A 23,078-nucleotide genomic window follows, 5' to 3' on the forward strand; every position below is an offset into this window, starting at 1 on the left:
CTTGGTGTATGCTCTAAATATTAAGTCCGCCAACTGGCGTCCCCATAAGTGCACGTGTTTCTGCATTACAGTGCTGTTCTTTAAACTGCATTCTTGTGTTTGTGTGAAATTGAAAATGGCTGATATCACAAATCAAAGAATTTCCATTAAATTTTTCTTCAAACTCAATAAAATTGCAGCTGAAACCCATCAAACATTTGATTGGTTTAAGATTTGAAAAAGGCTGAGAATCTGTGGAAAATGACAAACATTTGGATTGACTGTAATCATGCAGCACAGCTCCCAAAATGGTCGTAAAAGTGCATGAAGTTATTTGTGAAGACAGAAGGCAGACCATTCATACCTTATGGAACTAGGGGGACTGGTTACTGTGTTGCAAAAATGCACCAGCTTCCAGACAAAAACCAACATGACCACCATTCCATCAGTCTGTACACTCCCCTGCTCACCTGATTTGGCCCCCCTATGACTTCTACCTCCTCCCTAAAATTAAACTCCATTTGAAAGGGTGGCATTTTGACTCCATTGAAGAGATCCAAATGGGAACGCAGGAAGTGCCAAACACACTCAAGCTTTTCCTACTTCTCCAAAAACCGTTAAAGTACTTCATGGGACGTAAAGCATATAACAAATTATTATTATTACTTTCCTACTTTAAAGGTGGTGAAAATTAGGTGTTAACATAGTATTCATGTTTTCATGAGCAAAGGCCTGCCAAGATTACTGTTGCCCAGCCAGATGGCTAGCAGATACCAGAGTCCCACATGGTCAACATGACATCTTCACCTGTACTGCTAGACTTTCATGCTGCCTATCATATCAACATACCACTTAGTTGAGCAGCTCTTCTCCTTTCTCCCAAGTCTTCCCAGCCCAAACTTTGCAAAATGTTTGTAACGCTACTCTTTTGTCGGAAATTACCCAGAACAAATCGAGCTGCTTTTCTTTGGATTTTTTCCCGTTCTAGAATCAGGTAATCCTGGTGAGGGTCCCATACACTGGAACCATACTCTAGTTGGGGTCTTACCAGTGACTTATATGCCCTCTCCTTTACATCCTTACTACAACCCCTAAACACGCTCATAACCATGTGCAGAGATCTGTATCCTTTATTTACAATCCCATTTATGTGATTACCCCAATGAAGATGCTCGGAGAAGGTGAGGGGTTTGGAAACCATGACATATACTAAGAAATGTCCAGGCATTCACCTTAGTGCAGGAGAATGCAAAACCACGGAAAACCATTCTCAGGAGAGCCGACGGTTGGGGCCAGGCAGGAGGTCCAGTCCTGTCCCATCTCCTGAATGCAGAGGTGTAGAGCCGTGGCCACTTATGGGCCGAAAAACAACTCTGCATCTATCGACCAAGGATAAGTATTCCTCTGCCTCCATTTAGAAGTGGCAAGTTCATTTGCTCAATAGCAGAATTAGGATGAAGCATTCTGTTCATTGTCAGGCATATCCTCAGTTGTCTCTCCAAATCCACAAAATTTGTTTCAGAACATTTAATGACACCAAATGAGTAGATGAGAACAGAGATTGCAAAAAGAGTTAATTGCCTTTACTTTGTTTCTTGCATTTAGGAATGATTTTGAAACAGATGTGGCTCCGAGTCAGGTCAGGATTATCCTGTTACCATACATGACAGTAGACGGTATTACCTGCAACTGTCTGTACCAAATCAGGCAAACCAAAGGAGAACCAATGGATGTGAGCGGAGGAGTTCTCCCTTAGCAGGTTTGATGAAACCTGTGTGTAGGAAATGACACACAAATTTATCACATTGCTGCAACATGCAGAGGGACAGAAGAATATCAAAGACTAAAGGAGTTAACCCTGACAGAAAAACCTCACCTTGTGGTAGGTCCAGCAAGCCAGAAAAAGGAGGGAAAAAATTGTCAAATTCCTTTCAACAGTAAAACGAGTCTCAGATGTAAACAGAAACCAAGATATAGACCTCCACCTATGTATAATTCTGGTAATGATGATAAGGCTCGAAGTTAAATGGAATTATTCAAAGAAGAAAATTACTGAATGGAAAAACATATTTAAAATAGCAAAATTAAATACCATAATCCTGACTGCTAAATGTGAGGAGCTTGTAGATCTCATGGAAAGAAGAAAGATTGAGGTTCTTGGACTGAGTGAAACAAGGTGGAAAGGTAATAAATTGCTGCGGAAAGGGTACAAACTCTACTGGCATGGAAATAAGAAGGAAACAAGGAATGGTGTGGCATTCATAATCAGCAAGAACATCGATGCTGTGGCTGATATAGATCGTGTTAATGAACAAGTTATTAAGCTACATCAGAAAATCAACAAAAACACCCTGACCATTGTTCAGGTTTATGCTCCACAGACTAGGTGTAGTCAAGAAGACACAGAAAAATTTCTTGAAGAATTAGAGGACCACGTCGAACAAGATAATAAGGTACTCTTGTTATGGGAGACCAAAATGCCCAAGTGGGAACTGTAAGGACAGGGTATGATGCAGTGATCAGTTCTCATGGATATGGAAACAGGAACCTTGAGGGTGAATGTCTCCTTGACTTCTGCATATGAAACAACCTAATAATCGAGAATACCAGGTTCAAACAGCAGCTGTGCGGTAAAAAGCAGCCAAGCCATAAGATCACAAGGTACAGCTGGACTGGAGAGCAAAAATCTCTTACTGACTATGTCACTGCAGACAAAGACGCTGGAACATTTATTAGAGAGGTGAAAGTGCTTCCAGGAGAAAGTTTAGGTAGTGTCCACAGGTTACTAGTAACCCCCTTAGTAAAGCGATTCAATATCAATCACTACTGATCTGCATTTAGGGCAGTCGCCCAGGTGGTAGATTCCCTACCTGTTATTTTTGTAGCCTTTCCTTAAATGACTGCAAAGAAATTGGAAATTTATTGAACACCTCCCTTGGCAAGTTATTCCAATCCCTAACTCCCCTTCCTATAAACGAATATTTGCCCCAATTTGTCCTCTTTAATTCCAGCTTTACCTTCATATTGTGATCTTTTCTACTTTTAAAGACACCACTCAAACTTATTCATCTACTGATGTCATTCCACGCCATCTCTCCACTAACAGCTCGGAACATACCACTATATCACATACCTCTTCGTTGAGCAGCTCCTTTCCATTGACAAGTCCGAACACACCACTTAGTCAAGCAGCACACCTCCTTTCTCCCATGTCTTCCCAGCCCAAACTTTGCAAAATTTCTGTAACGCTACTCTTTTTGTCGGAAATCACCCAAAACAAATCGAGCTGCTTTTCTCTGGATTTTTCCCAGTTCTTGAATCAAGTAATCCTGGCGAGGGTCTCATACCATTGTCCCATTATCTTTAGTTGGCTTCATCTAAACCTTCAAAAAGATTCTTTAAAAAAAAGACATTTCAATTATTAACCGAAATTTTGATTATCCGAAACTGTTCCCCCCCCCCCCTGCTTCAGATAACATGAGGTACCACTCTATTTCTTTTATGCTATTTGTTTTACATCGCACCAACACAGACACGTCTTATGATGGCAACAGGATACAGGAGGGGTAGGAATGGGAAGGAAGCAGCCATGGCCGTGTCCTATTTAGTGTGGAATGCAGCACATGCTGCGAGATACTGTCTCATCCAGGTGGGCAAGACAGTATGTGCCATGCAAAGATCATTTTTGTTCTTGCTCGGACAATATTTACCAAATCAAGCTGAGATTTATAAAGAGCTATGCCTTATTCTTCCATCCATTAAGATTTTGTTCAACTCCATAGTCATGTAAGCATTTGCCAGGGGAATCCCTGCAATTTTCAAAGCGCCCAAGATATATGTAAGCATTTGCCAGGGGAATCCCTGCAATTTTCAAAGCGCCCAAGATATAAGTTAGGGAATTTGAAAAACCAGATAAGAGGTCTGAATATCAGATGAAAATTAGAGGATTTAAGAAAACCCTGGTGGACACTGCAGTCAATATTGTTGGCAAAACAAGTAGCAGAGTAAGGAAAAGAAACCCCATAGTGGAATTAAAGTGTCCAAACAGCAATAAAGCATGACCAACAAATGGCAAATAAGTTAATATGGGAAGGGCAGCTGATTCAGCAAGAACCACAAGAAATTATTATATCAAGAATATTCTGGATGTGGTGCTGGTAAGACCAGACGAGCTCTATTGAGAAACTGAAGTAATAGATGGAATTAGTCATCACGAAGCATGTTTTAGTTGTAGTTAAAAATAAATGTGATAGAAAGGAAGGTATTAAAGTTAGGACTATTAGGCAGTTCATTATCCTTGATAAAACAGTAACTATGATTGGTGGAAAACGGTAAATAAAAATGTAAATAGACTCTAGGATGGGTTTAAAGCAACTGTTGAGGAATGTGAAAATAGGCTTGTACCTTTAAAGGTGGTAAGAAATGGTAAAGACCCACAATATTATAACAGAGAAGTAAAGAGACTAACAAGGAGGTACAGGTTGGAAAGAAATAGAAATGGCTGTGGAAGTAAGGAGAAACTGAAGGAACTTACTAGGAAATTGAATCTTGCAAAGAAGTCAGCTAAGGATAACATGATGGCAAGCATAACTGGTGGTCATACAAATTTTAGTGAAAAATGGAAGGGTATGTATAGGTACTTTAAGGCAGAACCAGGTTCCAAGAAGGACATTCCAGGAATCATTAATGAACAAGGGAAGTGTGTATGCAAGGATCTTCAAATAGCAGAAATATTCAGTCAGCAGTATGTAAAGATTGTTGGTTACAAGGATAATGCCCAGATAGATGGGGTGACAAACACTAAAGAAATATTAAAATTTACCTAAGATAACAATGACATTTACATTAAGATACAAAAGTTGAAAACTAGAAAAGCAGCTGGAATTGATAAGGTTTCGGGAAATATACAAAAGACAATGGGTTGAGATATAGTACCATATCTGAATTACTTATTTGATTATTGTTTTGTTGAAGGAGCTATACCAAATATATGGAGAGTTGCTATAGTAACCCCTGTGTACAAAGGATAGGGTGATAGACATAAAGCTGACAATTACAGGCCAGTCAGTTTGACATGCATTGCATGTAAGCTTTGGGAAGGCATTCTTTCTGATTATATTAGACATGTTTGCAAAATTAATAACTGGTTTGATAGAAGGCAGTTCCGGTTTAGGAAAGGTTATTCCACTGAAGTTCAGCTTGTAGGATTCCAGCAAGATATAGCAGATATCTTGGATTCAGGAGGTCAAATGGACTGTATTGCAATTGACCTATCTAAGGCATTTGATAGGGTAGATCATGGGAGACTACTGGCAAAAAAGAGGTCTATTGGATTAGACAAAAGAGTGACTGAATGGGTGACTATATCTCTAGAAAATAAAACTCAGAGAATTAGAGTAGGCGAAGCTTTATCTGATCCTGTAATTATTAAGAGGGGAATTCCTCAAGGCAGTATCATTGGACCCTTAGGTTTTCTTATATATATAAATGATATGAGTAAAGAAGTGAAATCAGAGATAAGGCTTTTTGCAGATGATGTTATTCTATACAGAGTAATAAATAAGTTAAAAGATTGTGAGCAACTGCAAAAATGACCTCGATAATGTTGTGAGATGGACAGTAGGCAATGGTATGATAATAAACGGTGTTAAAAGTCAGGTTGTGAGTTTCACAAATAGGAAAAGTCCTCTCAGTTTTAATTACTGCATTGATGGGGTGAAAATTCTATTTGTGGATCATTGTAAGTACTTAGGTGTTAATATAAGGGAAGATCTTAACTGGGGTAATCACATAAATATGGTTGTAAATAAGGGGTACAGATCTCTGCACATGGTTATGAGGGTATTTAGGGATTGTAGTAAGGATGTAAAGGAGAGGGCATATAAGTATCAGGTAAGACCCAAAATAGAGTATGGTTCCAATGTATGGGACCCTCACAAGGAATACTTGATTCAAGAACTGGAAAAAAATCCAAAAAATGACTTGATTTGCACTTTGATTTGTTCTGGGCGATTTCCGACAGAGGAGTAGCATTACAAAAATGTTGCAAATTTTGGGCTGGAAAGACTTGGGAGAAAGGAGGTGTGCTGCTTGAATAAGTGGTGTGTTCGGAGTTGTCAATGGAGAGATGGCGAGGAATGACATCAGTAGACGAATAAGTTTGAGTGGTGTCTTTAAAAGTAGGAAAGATATATATTTAAAAAAGCTGTAATTCAAGAGAATAAATTGGGCAAATATTCGTTTATAGGAAAGGGAGTTAGGAATTGAAATAACTTACCAAGGGAGATGTTCAATAAATCTCCAATTTCTTTGCAATCATTTAAGAAAAGGCTAGAAAAACAACAGATTGGGTATATGCCACCTGGGCGACTGCCCTAAGTGCAGATCAGTAGTGATTAATAAAGGAGAAAATGAAATGAGGAAACTAAGAGGTAGAGAATGACAGAAAGGTGCGGCAAGGAATGAAGAGAAATTAAAAGAACTCAATCAGCTGTACCGAGACCTGAAGCTTACAATAATCATTAAACTGAAAAAGAGAAAACCCGGACTGCATTCGCACAGAAACTAGAAGAGGACAGCAAGAACCACAAGAAATTATTATATCAAGTGGTGAGAAGCAGAAAAGGAACTATGAAGAAATAAAGGCCCTGGAGAAAGAAGATAGAAGATGGAAACATCACTTGGCATGACAAAAAGATAAGAGATGAAACAGTATTTTGAAGAATGATATAATAATGAAAATTTAAATATCAAACAACAGGAGAGCAAGGTGAAAGATAATATTCAAAACATGGAGTCTCCTATAACATGGATGGAAGTGGAAAATGCCCTAAGGAACATGAGTAAAGTCAAAGCAACAGGCATACATGAGGTAAGTGCTGACATGATCAAGGCTGCTGGAGTGCAAGGATTGCAGTGGTTATTTAGAGTCCTAAAACACCATTTGGAAAGAAGAAAAACTACCCAAGACTGGACTAAAGGAGTCATTGTCCCTCTGTTTAAGAGACAGAAGGAAACACAGAAATTACAGGAGCATCACCCTTCTATCTCATGGGCTCAAAATTACAGAACGAATCATAGAATAAGAACCATTATTGAACCACAGCTTGAAGAAAAGCAGTATAGTTTTAGAAGGAAAGGAGCAACAACAGATCTGATATTTTAGTAAGGAAGATCATGCAGAAGCACTGGGATAAGGGAAAAGATGTCCTCTTTATTTTCCTAGATAGTGAGAAGGCTTAAGACAGTGTACAGAGACAAAAGATTGGGAATGACTTGAGAATAGATCTATACCATGTGCTTTAATTAATAGTCAAAATGCTGTATGAACATTGCCGGAGTTGTGTCCAAATAGGTGATGGATATTCAGAGTGATCTGAGACTAGGCAGCACACTATCGTCACTTTTATTCATCATTGTAATGGATGAAATCATGAAAAGATTTAAAAGACTCCAAAAACAATTCTGAGTTTAAAGCTCTTGCAGATGATGTGGTGATATGGGATGATAGTGAGGCTGAAGAACAACAGAAGCTGAAGACTGGAATGCTACTGTATATTCAAGGAACCTGGTCTCAAGATATTCAAGTCCAAAATGGCAGTGTTGCCTGTTAATCGACAGAACATCCATACTAACATCACTCTAGATCGGGGCCTGTGAAATGCCCAAAATCTCACGCGTGCAAATCGAGGCGCAAGAGCTCCATGCACTGTGCATCGGTCCCACTCGGTTCACCTCGGACCAACGCTTCATCTCTGGGCTACTCGGCTAAGCTCGGCTCAATTCGGCTCAACTCGGCTCGGATGTGGAGCTCTACGGAGCAAGTGAGGAAGAGGGAGACAGGCGGAGCGAGCGAGACAGGCGTGGGGAAAGATAGAGACAGCGCAACTGCTTCAAATCGAGGAGTAGGGGTCTGCACTCTGGTCAACCAAGCAAAGTCATCTTTTGCACCATGTACAGTGCATGCACCTGGTGCATGCACTCTGAGAGGCCCTGCTCTAGATGGATCAAAGTTGAACAAGTATATCACTTCCATTATCTTGGCCAGTGTAGTAACAACAGATGGCTGATAATCTGCAGAAATCACTAGTGGAGTACAGAGAGGAGCACAGTTTTATCATCTTTAGGATAAGCAAGTTCCATTAACATCAAAACTGATACTCTACAGGAGCTTCTTTGTACCAGTTACCACATACAGTCTAGAAACCTGCATCCAAACCAACAGAAATATCAGCAAACTATAACCAGTGGAAATGAAATTCCTAATCACTATGATTCAGAAAACAAGGACAAAATAAGAAACGAGATACGCCATCTTGACCAAGTGAAGAAAGAAAAAAAAAAAAAAGAAAACACCTTAGTGAGTTCTGTGTTGAAGGCAAAAGATCAAGAGGTCAGCCAAGGATGAGATGAATCAATGAGATTAGAAATGATCCAGCTGGACGAGGTCTGGATTTGCAGCAGCTTATGGAAGAAGACATCTACACAGACAGAAGTAAATGGAGAGCGCTCACTCTCCACACCCGGGAAACTGAAGCTGGTTGAAGATGATGATGATGATGATGATGATGATGATATTATTATTATTATTATTATTATTATTATTATTATTATTATTATTATTATTATTAAATGAACAAGGGGGCATGGTTGACTCAGTGGCTTAGCTACTGGCTTCCCATCTGAAAGGCTGAGGTTCGAATCCGGGTCAATCCTGGGTTGAGATTTTCATCTCAAAAATCATGTGATTTCAGAAAGGGCATCAGCCTTAACCCCCCCGTCTAAAATGATGAACCTGGGTGGATTCTAGTGACCCCAGAATTAACTGGGATAAGCTGAAGATAATTTTTACCGGAACCATTATTACTTTGAACTGATTCCAGAATTAATAGATATTCAACTGTTAATTATCCATGAACTATTGGTTTTAAAATTTCTATAAATTAGTTATACAAATTAAACAAAGACATACCTTCATGGCAGCATCTCTGAGTTCAGGGAGGGAGTACAAGTTACCAACTTCTAGTGCAGTCCACACATCTGAGATAGTGGTGGGCCACAAGTGTTCTACACAGCGTTGCAACAAGTCGTGAATCATGTACTTATGCGCAGCGTAACAGAGCTCCACTGCTTTGGCATTCGATTTAAATGACCAGTCACAGCCGTATATGAACCTGTAAAAATAAAACCAAAGAAATGAGTGCCTTATTTGATAATACAATAAATGCTTTAATAGTTGTGGTGGTGGTGGTGGTGGTGATGGTGGTGGTGGTGGTGGTGGTGGTGGTGGTGGTGGTAAATACTATAAAATGAAATGCACTGCAGTTCATCACAGTATGGAATGTAGACTTCTTTTAATAATAATGTTTTTGGCTTTACATATGACTAACTACTTTTACAGTTTTCAGAGATGCCAAGGTGCCAAAATTTAGTCCCGCAGGAGTTCTTTTACACGCCAGTAAACCTACTGACATGAGGCAGACATAATCGAGCACCTTCAACTACCACCGGACTGAACCAGGATAGAACCTGCCAAGTTGGGGTCAGAAGGCCAGCGCCTCAACCATCTGAGCCACTCAGCCTGGCATAGACTTCTTTTAGTGGTAAGTGAACTCCCAGTGGAAAAGTTCAAAGCATGGGTAACCCAATGATATGAATAATAGTATTATTTTATTTTACTTCCTCTGTATTGGTCTTCTGGTCCTTTCCTTTTTTAATATGTCTTTTCAAGACTGATTTTTGCAAAAGCAACACTCGGAGGGTACTATCAACAGCCGTACAGCACAAGCATGTACTTTGCCGTGGTCATAGTTACCATAAAACATTGTTATGTGTGAAAAAAGGAGGAAGTCTACTTATATATTAGACATTTCATTCATCTACTGTATTTGTGATTTAAATGCCATTAAGGGCAAAAAATAACTGTCTACTAGAATCAAATAGTAATAATCATAAAACATAAATAGTTAAGTAATACTAGGACATATCAGATCAATTGGATTCAGGAGGTCAGTTAGATTGCATTGCCATAGATCTTTCCAAAGCCTTTGATAGAGTGGAACATGGAATATTATTAAAGAAATTGGAGGGAATAGGATTGGACGTAAGGGTTACACGTTGGATAAAAACATTTCTAAATTCAAGGGTTCAGAAAGTCAAAGTAGGAAATAATGTATCTCAGGAAGAGAAAGTTTGGAAGGGAATTGCACAGGGTAGTATAATCGGTCCGTTACTTTTCTTAATATACGCAAATGATTTAGGGAACAATATAACATCAAAAATAAGATTGTATGCAGATGACATAATTGTTTATAGGGAAATAAACAACATTGAGGATTGTTCAGAATTACAAAGGGACCTTGAAAGTATCCAACAATGGGTTGAAGAAAATAATATGAAGGTTAATGGAGGCAAATCAACTGTTACAACTTTTACAAACAGGAGCTTTAAAACTGAATTTGAATATACTTTGGATGAGGTAGTTATCCCAAAAGATGGCAAGTGCAAATACTTAGGTGTGAGATTTGAAAGTAATTTGCACTGGAAGGGTCATGTTGATGACATTGTTGGGAAAGCATACAGATCGTTACATGTCATAATGAGGCTACTTAAAGGATGCAACAAAGAATTAAAAGAAAAAAGTTACTTGAGTATGGTTTGTCCATTATTGGAATATGCAAACAGTGTTTGGGATCCTCACCAAGAATACCTAATAAAAGAAATAGATAGTGTGCAGAGGAAAGCAGCAAGATTTGTAACAGGGGATTTCAGGAGGAAGAGTAGTGTATCAGAAATGTTAAAGGAACTTGGGTGGGAAACTTAAAGTAAGAGAAGGGAGAAAACTAGACTTATAGGATTATATAGAGCCTATACAAAAGAAGCATGGGGAGATATCCGTGAGAGGCTTCAGTTGGAAAATAATTATATCGGCAGGACTGACCACAAATCTAAAATTAGAAGGAATTTTAGCAGAAGTGATTGGGGTAAATTTTCATTCATTGGGAAGGGTGTGAAGGAGCGGAACAGTTTACCAGGGGTAGTGCTTGATCCTTTTCTAAAATCTGTACAGATATTCAAGAAGAGAATAAACAGCAACAGAGAAAATAAATGAAGTGTTAGAGGGCATTCGACCAGTGCAGGTTATTGTAAATTAAAAAATGTGTGTGAATAAATTAATTCCATCCCCTGGTCTAAGGAGTTTGGACAGCCAAAGTAGGGGACTGCCTGTAGGGGTGAAGTACAGTTGGGACTTCGAGGGCCCTGGGACCGCTACGGTAGCTGTGAAGGCCCTTCAGGAACTCTGAAAAGTGGTGGCAAAAGGGGCTCTGGTTAAGACGCAGCAGGTCGTTATGCTACTTAGGTTCCAGAATGGGTAAAAAAAAAAGAAAAAAAAGTAAATAAGTAAATAAATGCAATGTAAATATTAATAATAATAATAATAATAATAATAATAATGTTATTTGTTTAACGTCCCACTAACTACTTTTTAAGGTCTTCGGAGACGCCGAGGTGCCAGAATTCAGTCCCGCAGGAGTTCTTTTACGTGCCAGTAAATCTACCGACACGGGGCTGTCGTATTTGAGCACCTTCAAATACCACCAGACTGAGCCAGGATCGAACCTGCCAAGTTGGGGTTAGAAGGCCAGCGCCTTAACCGTCTGAGCCACTCAGCCCGGCACTGTAAATATTAATCTTATACCAGTTGTATGGTATCATTTGAAGTAATTCCACATACTGCATATCAGTTGACTATATTTGTAAGTAGTACAGGAGATATTATAAGTAGAATTTTGTAAACAATATAAATTTATTAAGGATGAGCTGTGTGTTTAATTAATGTGCCAGACTACCATTTGGAATTGCTAGGCGGGCATTAATTCCATTGTGGAGTTTTATCTCCCGTATGCAGTTATCAGACTGTGCCACATAAGAGGCTTCTGATAAGTTCACCTGCATACACCCCAGCATAAGTGGGTAGGGTCTGACACATCCCACTCTGACGAGTCTAGTGTCAGACCTAAGACGAAATGCTGGTTAATAGAGCAAACGCCTGAAAAGCCATACATCTAATTTTTGATCTGATTTTTGACATTTCTAAACTGTTATTATATTAAGCCAACAACTGTGTCACACACACACATTATATAGCATTATATAACATTTCTCGATGCGAATCTTGTTTCTAGCATGAATTCTAAAGTTTGTCTTTGCTGTGTAAACAACAACAGTATTAGTACGTAAAGTGTACGCCAGATGTCGCACAGCGATGCATAAGCGATTCATAGTTTGTGTTTCAAAGGTTGCCCGTACGAAACTCGAAGATTGCCCAGGTCGACCGATTCAGCACTAGGGTGTAAATATATCCAGAAAAAGTGTGCCGATAATACAGTTGGCACCTCTATTCCATAATCTGCCACCAACTCATCCGCTGACTCTACCTTCTCAAATTTTTCTTCTTTTTTTTTTCTCACTAACTTCCAATATTTGCTTTTTGGTTAAAACAGTTTCTTTTATTTTTCTACCATTAGGAAACAAAATCTGAAAACCATACACACAGTATAACAACAGAAATTTTTGCAGAGACGCTAGATTGACAACAAGGGATATGGCACTCTATTGTCAAGCGGCATAGGATTTATTGCAGTCATAGAAACTATATTTCTTAACAACTCAACTTAGAGAAAGTTTATTTCAGGAGCAAGAAAAATAAATCATACTATAAAAAATTAATTTTTTAAATTTAATATTAGCTAGTCAAGTCTTTTTTGGTATTACGTTGCAGTGACACAGATAGGTCTTATGACAATGATGGGATAGGAAAGGACTAGAAGTGGGAAGGAAGGAACGAACCATGGCCTTAATTTGTCTAGTATGTAAATGGGAAACAACAGAAAAACATCTTCAGAGCTGCCAACAGTGGGGTTTGAACTGATTATCTCACAAATGCAAGCTGATAACTACATGACTCAAACAACACAGCCACTTGCTCGGTATATCGTACCGGTCTTTGACAGATTGGTAAATGGAGAAAAGCAGTGTGATTTGCATCTGGAGTGTAAGCACTGTGGCATGCTATCAGGGTCCATCGATCTAAAATGTTACTCAGAAAGGTAGCACGATTTTATTGCTGACTAGATATACAGTAATTGAAATTCTCAGCCTGCTCCAGTTGGTGTCCTCTCAGTATGATTTTGTGGTGTGTTGGATTATGTGAAATCATCATGGTCTTTGTCATCACTTATGACCATTATGCCTGCTCATTTCCTCCTGCCTTATGTTCAGATTAAACTGAAGGTTATGTGCATTTAAAGCAATAAGTGCAATGTCATCACCAAATGCTAATTCACAGATATTTGCTGGATACATCCTCCAATTTCCCACGGTGAAGCTTTTGGTGCCTTCTTGTCACTCCTTGCCATCTATCAGGATCACCCCAAGGCTTGTTCTGTATTTGCTGAAGGCAGTCCATTTTCCATTTTCCTCGTCTGCTGACTTGCTATGCCTAATACAGTCGAGACGATAAAGAAATGACCATAACATTCACTCACTCACTCACTCTTCTGGCACTACAGACCATGCAGGACCCTGGCCTCTCCTACAGCTGTCGCCCAACCATCTCTGCCTGCTGTACACATTCTCCAGTTCCGGATTCCCAATGCCTGCACATCCTCTCTGACGTCATCCCACCATCTCTTCCTAGGTCTTCCTTGCCTTCTTCTGCCTTCAGGGTGTTGCTCGAGGGCTTCTTGGGAACCCTCTCCTCCTTGCATGTAACTATTCTCATGTTTAGACCCATATTGAAACTTGCTATAATTTGCATACAATTTTTATTTTTATTTTCCACCTATTCAATTTAAATTCTCCATTCTCACCATGTGCCCCAAGTAGCTCAGGCATCTCTTCTTCGCTTCTGCAACCAGGTCTATTGCAGCTTGGAGCTGGTACACCTCTTGATTTGTTCAGATGCGCCATTTGCCTTCTTCACATACAGCCCCAAAGATCTTCCGTAGCACCTTCCTTTCCCACACCTGGAGCCTGTTCTTATCACTTTCCGTAAGCATCCAGGCTTCACATCCATAAAGAACTACTGGCCGTATTATGATGCGGTACACAGTGAGCTTAAGCCTTCTAGATAGAACAGAGGACTTCAACAAAAGTTTGTGGAATGCATAGAAACATCTATTGCCTTCTGTGATGCGTGCTTGGATCTCTGCACTGACTACACTGTTTTCAGTTACTATGACACCCAGATACTTGAATTTTCCAACTCTCTCGTGCTTTCTTTCTTCCCATTCCAGGTCTCTCACCCCTTGAAACCTTCCCTTCTCCCATGTGCTCACCATATACTTTGTCTTTTCATTATTAATTCTCAATCCCAGGTGTCTGGAACTTTCACACATGCACCGCAGTGCCTCCGTCAACTCTTGTGTTCCTACCAAAGACAACGTCGTCTGCAAATGCCACATACTGAAGCGATCTGGTGTAGATGGTACCCCAAGGGTTCAGAGGTATTTTCCTAATTACATGCTCCAGGCAAAGACTGAAGTGGGTCGTCGACATAGCATCTCCCTGCCTAAGCCCTCCTCGCACTGGGAACTCCCTGGTCAGCTTCCCCCTGGATTTTCACTTTAGCTCTGGTATTTCTCAATGTCATCTCCACAAAATAGATGATCTTTCTTGGCACCTGCATTTCTTCCAACACCATTCATAGCTTGGATCTATGGACACTGTCATAGGCCTCTTTATAATCAACGTACAGTTGGTGTACGTTGACGTTATATTTGTGGCACTTCTCCAGAATTAGTCGTAATGACAGGATGTGATCAATTGTGATCTCCTTGCAAACCTTTTAAGAAGATCTTGTATGCCACATTGAGAAGTGAGATCCCACGGTAATTGCCACATACCGTCTTGTCATTCTTTTTATAGATGGGGCAGATGACCTCTGTGTTCCAATCCTCTGGTATGTCTTCCCTTTCCCACACTGCACAAATGAGGTTATGCAGCTCCCTACAAACTTCCTCCCCACCATACTTGAAGAGCTCAGCAGGAATGACATCATCTCCTGGTGAACAATTATTATACATGAGGGATATTGCCTCCTTCACCTCCTCTAAGGCCATTTCAGGCATGTTTTCCTCCCCACCATCTACAACCGACCATCTCCCACCTGCTCCTGCGATTCCTGAATTTTTTGCTCTATAGGGTTCAGAAGGGCTTCAAAATATTCTGCCCACCTTTCCATTATCCTATTCTCATCTCCAAGGCTGGAATCCCTTCTTAATTTACCTAGCTCCCTGGAACATGGCTCTGACCTCCTTTCTGTTCTGCATTTCCTCGAACTGCTGTATCTTTTTCCCACTCCCTCTTCTTCCTTCTCAGTACCTTCTTCTCCTCTCATCTAGCTTGTTGGAATCTCTCAGTGCTTGCTCTTGTTCTTAGCTGCAGTGTTTTTTTTTCTTGCTTCATTACGCCTTAAGACTACTGCCTGACACACGTTGTCATACCATTCTGTTCTACTAACAGGTTCCTGAAATCCCACCATAACTGTGGCTGCACTCTTCAAAGTATCATGTAATACTTGCCACTGCTGAGTCACTGTAGCTCCTTCTAGTTCTTGCTCTCGACCTCTGAGCTTTTCAGCAACCACTTACTTCTTGTCATCTCTATACAGTGCCTGTACATCAAACTTCAAAGACTTCTTTCCCTGTATCTTCCTGATATTGGCTATTCTCTGACTGTACTTCATTATCACAAGATAGTGGTCCGAGTCTGCATCTGCCCCCCTCTTTGTCCTAACGTTCAAAACGTCCGACCCGTGTCTTCGGTTGATAAGAACGTGATTCTCTGTCTCTCCATTGGGGGATTTTCATGTTACCTTGTGAATATTTTTCCATGGGAAATACATCATGCTATTGTGAAGTCTACAAGCCAAGTCCATTCTCATTACTTTCCATGTGGGGCGCTATGCAGTCCAATCGTTGGTCTAAATGCTTCTTCTCTTCCTACTTTAGCATTCATGTCTCCGAGAACAATCTTAACATCATGGCTTGGAGCCGCATCATATTCCTTCTCGGGTACACTGTAGAATTCATCTTTCACATCTTCACTTGAGTCTTCCGTAAGAGCATGAGCACAGAATACTGTTATGTTAAACAGGGAGAACTTTAAGCTTGGGGAACATAGTCTCTCATTCATGGGTTTGAATCCCAGAACCGCTTGCTTCACATCATTTGCTACCATGAATCCTGTTCCCAACTGGTTTTTATCACCCCCACTGAAGAAGATGGTGTAATTTTTCAAATCCATAATATCTGCACCTTTCCACCTGATTTCTTGCAGTGCAGCAATCGACATCTTATAATTCTTTAAGACCTCCTTCAGATTCCTAAAGGCTCCCTCTTGGTGCAGGCTTAGCACATTCCAGGTTCCAAAAATAACATCTCGTTTTCCTTTTTGTTACTTAGTCACCATCAATTTATCCATCCGGCTATTTCTGTAGGTATGTCTCGTAACAAGATTTTTTCACGTGGCTGGGGTGTTAACCCTGCGCACAACCCCCAACCTGGAGGACCAGGGAACCTTCTTTCTGGGTTACCATACCTTAGCCGAGAACATCCCGTTTTAAGGCGCCAGATACTCACCCTCACCCATCTCCTTAGGGAGTAGGATTTGCTGGTTATGTCGGTAGGCAAACCCATCAATTCGAGCATTTCTCAGTATTTACCGTAGACACCCACTCGGCATTGGTGCCCACACTGAGACTCAATAACCAGCCATTGACCCTCCTCCTTTATCCAGGCTTGGGACTGGCACTAGGATTTCCGTGGTATCTCCCAGTGGCAGAGTTCCGTACACCATAACAGCATATATAGAAACATGCAGTTAGTGTACCAGGAAAAACATTATACAAATATTACATTTTCTTCTCTTTGTTGAAACACTTGGCTGTTGTTTACTTTTCTTTAAAACTATGGACAATCATCTCAAGTGTTTCTGTGATGTGGTTAGTTAATTTCAGAATTTTGTGGCTTGCCCCCAAATTGGCTAGGTAACATTAGAGTGTGGCACCTCAAGAATTCTGCCACTGTTATTCATTACTTTCAAAACTCATGAAGGTACCAAGCTGCCAAGACGAGGAATCCTTTGCTTTATGTGCCACAATGGCTGCGATCTAGAAGGAGACTCCCAGGGAGACTGCATGCCAGAGAAGAAACATCACACACACAAAAAAGAAATATGCAAAACAAGTCTACCCGTGGCACCTACTTTGACATAATGGTAAGAAGTGATTTTAACAGTATCTGCTAAAAATGTTTCCACCTACAGCATTGTGCATACCATAAGTTATTGGTCAACATCCTGTTTTTCAAGATTGTGGAAGGCTGCTTGGAAGATGTAGCTGGATAACAATTAAAGATCAAAAGCAACTCTGGTGTTAACTTAGTATCATTCACAAATGATAGGGACAGCATTAACCAACAGAACAACCAATGTGGACTTTAATAACATTCTAATTGAGAAAGTTTTAAAATTTTGTTGGCGAGAGAAAAATGCAACATCAGTCTGTTTGTACTGGCTTGTACTGATGCATATGATTGCCCTGGGGTACATGGTCAGCAGTCAATTTATTCTTCCTTCTTGGCTTATCCCCCAGTTTATTAGGGTTGGCATGTGAAGTCAATTTAGCCCAGTTTAGTGAACAGATGCCCTTCCTGATACCAATCCTATGAGGAGGAATGTAATCACTGTTGGATGTTTCTGTGGTGACTGGTAGTGTGGGGAATTGTATGTAGATGAAGAGAAATTAACACCCATTCTCTGCGCCAGAGGAATTAACCATACAGAGTTAAAATCTCCAGCTTGGGTGGGAATCAAACCCAGGCCCTATGAACCTCTCTCTCTCTCTCTCTCTCTCTGTGTGTGTGTGCGTGCATGTAATTTTTTTTAAGTCTAATTGCTGAGCCAAAATGCACACTCTTGGCGGAACGCTGCAAACATACACACACAAAGAGTCTAACAACCCAAAAGCTTGGTTCTATTGCTGTGATTCTTAAAAATTCATGATTGGCTGAACATCAGACATGGAGATAAAGTACTGTACAGACAATGTCCATTGTGCTTACATGAAGTTCAAGAAAATACTTACATGTACAGATTTGGATGTCAATCTTAGGGTAAGATTTATAAAATGTTATATCTGGTCTAATCTGTATGTTGTCCGCCTCCATAGCGTAACAGTTAGTGTTATTAGCTGCTGTCCTCGGGGGCCCAGGTTCGATTCCTGGTACTGCCAGAAATTTAAGAATGGCAGGAGGGCTGGTATGTGGTTGAAACCGAGCTCGATAGCTGCAGTCGCTTAAGTGCGGTCAGTATCCAGTATTCGGGAGATAGTAGGTTTGAATCCCACTGTCGGCAGCCCTGAAAATGGTTTTCCGTGGTTTCCCATTTTCACACCAGGCAAATGCTGGGGCTGTACCTTAATTAAGGCCACGGCCGCTTCCTTCCCACTCCTAGCCCTGTCCTGTCCCGTCCCATCGTCGCCATAAGACCTATCTGTGTCGGTGCGACGTAAAGCAACAAGAAAAAAAATGTGGTTGAAATGGTACATGCAGCTCACCTCCATTGGGGGTGTGCCTAAAAAGATCTGCACTACCTCAGGATGAGGACACGAGTTTACATTTGCATTTGTATGGTGCTGAGAGATGGATGCTAAAAAATTTTACAAAGAAGAAGATCAAGGCCTTTGAAATTTGGACTTGTCACACGATTTTTAAAATATTATTGACAGCAAGAGTAACTAACAAAGAAGTCCTGAAACTTATGAACAGAAATCAAGAACTTCTTATTACACCTACAAGGAGAAAAACTGAACACCTGGGACATATCTTGCAGAATATCAAGTATTACCTCCTACAGTAGATTACAGAAGGGAAATTTGAATGCAAAAGAGGAAAAGGGTGAAGAAGAATACTACATAAATCCCTGTTCATGGGAGCGGCAGAATACATTAATAGCATCCCCTGCCTGTCATAAGAGGCAACTGAAAGGCAAACCATGGGCTCTCAACGAGGAAGTGTGGGTTGGTAACTACGGTTTTTCTGTCAGAATTTGGCATTGTTTGTGAGTCATAAATAGTCTTACATTTCCACACCCTGCATAGCCCACCACTTTCTTTTACAGACAACTTCATTTGCAGGGTTGGAACTTCCATCTTCCTTCTAATTAGTGTTAAGACAGGAAGGTTGACCATTTGTAATTCCCCTAACAACATCAACAGCAGGAGCAACAACAAAAACATCATCATCATCATCATCTGTATGCCAGCGAATGCCTCTCCATGAATTACAAGTTGGAGAAGTTGGAGATCCTAGAAAGAAGAAGAATACGGAAAATCTTGGGCCCAATCCAGACTGAAACCAGCTGGAAACTTCGGAACAACAATGATGTCTATAAATATGTGGAGAAAATTTCACAGAGACCATGAAAAAGAGAAGGTTATTATTTTTCAGACATTTGTATAGAATGGACAAAAACCACACTAACCAAAAAGTTATTTGACTACCTCTGGAACAAGAAGACAATGATGGCATGGATTAAGGAAGTTAGTAAAGATCTAGATAAATCCAACATCCAAGAAGTTTAGATGTTAGACAGAAAAACATTTTGGACCATGATTCAAAATTTGGAAGGGTTTCAAGTCAAAAGAACTGCAAAAACGGGAAGAGCCTGGACAAATGAACAGAAAAAACAGCACACCCATATGAAGGAGTATTGGATGAAGAGGAAACTTCAAACAAAGAAAAAATGAAATGGTAGTGTGATCCTCAGTGGTCAATTCGCAAATAATTTTTTTTTTAAACCCCCACCAACAATACACAACATAAAAAAATTTACAGTGCTACTTACTCGATAGTCTGCTGAGCATACCCTGCAGCAGTAGAAATTACGTTCCAGTCGCATTGAAAGTACAGCCACAAGTAGGCCTTAAAAAGTAATTAAAAATCTAGAACAGGCTCAGCCAACTGGCTGGCGTGTGAAGTAAGAGAGACCGTGTGACGTCAGAGAGACCATGTGACGTAAGAGCGCAGAAGGTGGGGAGCCGCTGTCGTAAACTGGAGACGAAGAGACAGCCTCGCTTTGTAGTAAACACGTGAAGTGCCATACATGCTGGTGGCTACGGCTTTTATAGACACTTTTCACAAAAAGCCACACAAATCCTTCTTATTAAAAAATGTATCTCTTAGTTCTCTATCACACTGTAAATCTAATAACTCTAATTGCACGTATAGATCATTGTTATCTGCAACAACTGAAAATGGCGTAGTTAAAAGTAGAATATAATTTTCCAGACACTCCTAATTGTTAAATCTAGGATCAAATTCCGAATAAAGGTAATTTTTGATTTTGACATACCTATCAATATCCTCCGCCGTATGGTGTTAGTGGTACAGTACGTAAGTATGGACGAACCGAGCACATCACGGTGCGAGAAGCTATCTACGCCTCCAATCTTATTATCTTTATGGGAAGATCTATATTTATTTGTTGAACATGATAGGATTGCTACAACTAAATGTTTAGTTTGTAGAAAAGAGCTACAGTATGTAAAAATATATAATTTACAACGCCACTGCAGTTTGTATCACGCTGCAGATTATGATCAGTATCAAGGCGAGGAGTCCGCCTCTGTGGTGTAGTGGTTAGCGTGATTAGCTGCCACCCCCGGAGGTCCGGGTTCGATTCCCGGCTCTGCCACGAAAATTTGAAAAGTGGTACGAGGGCTGGAACGGGGTCCACTCAGCCTCGGGAGGTCAACTGAGTAGAGGTGGGTTCGATTCCCACCTCAGCCATCCTGGAAGTGGTTTTCCGTGGTTTCCCACTTCTCCTCCAGGCGAATGCCGGGATGGTACCTAACTTAAGGCCACGGCTGCTTCCTTCCCTCTTCCTTGTCTATCCCTTCCAATCTTCCCATCCCTCCACAAGGCCCCTGTTCAGCATAGCAGGTGAGGCCGCCTGGGCGAGGTACTGGTCATTCTCCCCAGTTGTATCCCCCGACCAAGAGTCTGAAGCTCCAGGACACTGCCCTTTAGGCGGTAGAGGTGGGATCCCTCGCCGAGTCCGAGGGAAAAGCCGAACCTGGAGGGTAAACAGATAATGATGATGATGATCAAGGCGAGGAAAGGGTGCATGTAATTACAGAACTAAAAGGTAAATTAAATAACCATGTCGAGCATTCGATCAGTGAGTCAGCAGTTCAACTCAGTTATAAAATTTCATATTTAATTGCAAAGAAACTTAAACCGTTCAGTGGTGGTGAATTCGTAAAGGAATGTTTAATTCTAGCAGGTGAGGAGTTTTGTCTAAACATCATTCAAGAGTTCGAAGCTACCAGCTTGAACGTGCACACAGTGTCGACAAAAATTCAATCTGATGATGTCCCCCTACAATTATTAGAACTGACAAAAAGCTTCCGGACATACTCCTTAGCAATTGACGAGGGCACAGATATTTCTGACACGGCCCAGCTAGCCGTTTTCATACGAGGGGTTGACAAAAACTTCACAATTTGGGAGGAAATACTGGATTTAGTGCCTATGAAGAATACCACGAAAGGCATCGACATTTTCAACTGCATTGTAAGTGTTGTTGAAAATGCTTCTCTGCCATGGAACAAACTAGTTTCAATAGCAACAGATGGTGCACCTTCTATGGTAGGACGCAATTCTGGAGTAGCTGGGCTCACAATATAAAAAAGAAAGGTTTCCCCGATTTCATAGGTTTGCAGCGAGAATGTTGAGTATTTTCGGTTCCACGTATGCCTGTGAACGAATCTTTTCTATTTTCAATCAACAAAACCAAAACATTGAAGCTAGTTGTCAGACCACAATTTGAAGTGTGCTCTTAAACTTAGTGTTTCCTCAAATATTAACTCCAAATATTGCAAAACTAGTAAACGAAACAAGAATACAAAAATCAAGGAAACCCACGAGTGGCAACTGAGTATCGATATCATGAGATAAAACGTATGTTTTGAGTTTACAGATTACTCTCTGTACTATTTTTGTTGTAAAACTGTACTGTTTGTTACTATTAGCACTATTTTTTACAATGGGTGATATTGTAAAACACTGCAATTTTGTGTTCAATATCAGTTCCAAAGATTAGTTTGTATATGTAGAAATAAAGTTGCTTTATAACTTTTATGTTACTTCATAACAAAGTTACGTTACAATAAATTATGTGGATAGAAATATGTACTACACATAACCGCATTATACTACCTGCAGCTCTTGGGCCTCCCCGTATGAATGACGTTGTGTTTCCCCTCGCCCCTCTAGCCATCACTTCTCAGTTACTCGTTTCGCTGCCCGAGCAGAGTGTGTGACGTGTTACCTGACATCACACGTACACGCGGTTGGCGGACCCTGATCTAGAATGAACTCTGTGCATCATTGGAGTGTGTTCAGTTAGAGTTAAATGTAATGTTCCTAGGTGGTCAGTACTACTGCCCAACTCAATGATGTGTGATATATTTCTAGTATTTCCATCATTTGAGACTATCTCTGACATTGCTGTGTAAATATGGTTGTGCAAGATGGAGATGTGCTAGATGCAAGTATAAGTTTGGACATTGCACTCATAAAACTCCTGACCAACAAAGACGGGAAGAGCCTGGACAGATGAACAGAAGAAACAGCACACCCATATGAAGGAGTACTGGATCGATCGATCAGTCAGTCAGTCAGTTAATCAACACTGATCACCTTTTAGGGCAGTCACCCAGGTGGCAGATTCCCTGTCTGTTGTTTTCCTAGCCTTTTCTTAAATGATTGCAAAGAATTTGGAAATTTATTGAACATCTCCGTTAGTAAATTATTACAATCCCTCTCCTTCCTATAAATGAATATTTGCCCCAATTTGTTCTCTTGAAATCCAACTTCATCTTCATATTGTGATCTTTCCTTTCTTTTTTAAAGACCACTCAAACTTTTTTGTCTTCTAATGTCATTCCATGCCATCTCTCCACTGACAGCTCGGAACATACCACTTATAATACCAATATAGTTGGTCCATTATTGGACATTATACAGTCGAGC

The 23,078-nt window shown here is 40.4% G+C and overlaps 1 protein-coding gene across 1 annotated transcript in view; it reads right to left on the bottom strand.

Annotated features, from left to right (window-relative positions):
• The window catches only part of LOC136879309 (BTB/POZ domain-containing protein 3), a 62,854-nt gene that overhangs the window by 12,812 nt on the left and 26,964 nt on the right, over positions 1-23,078 (bottom strand). The window contains exon 3 of the mRNA XM_068228963.1: positions 8,951-9,152. Coding sequence (XP_068085064.1) covers positions 8,951-9,152 — 202 coding nt within the window. The remainder of the gene's footprint in view (positions 1-8,950; positions 9,153-23,078) is intronic.

The sequence above is a fragment of the Anabrus simplex genome, chromosome 8 (genome assembly GCF_040414725.1).
Source record: "Anabrus simplex isolate iqAnaSimp1 chromosome 8, ASM4041472v1, whole genome shotgun sequence".
In the NCBI taxonomy this organism is placed as follows: Eukaryota; Metazoa; Arthropoda; class Insecta; order Orthoptera; family Tettigoniidae; genus Anabrus; species Anabrus simplex.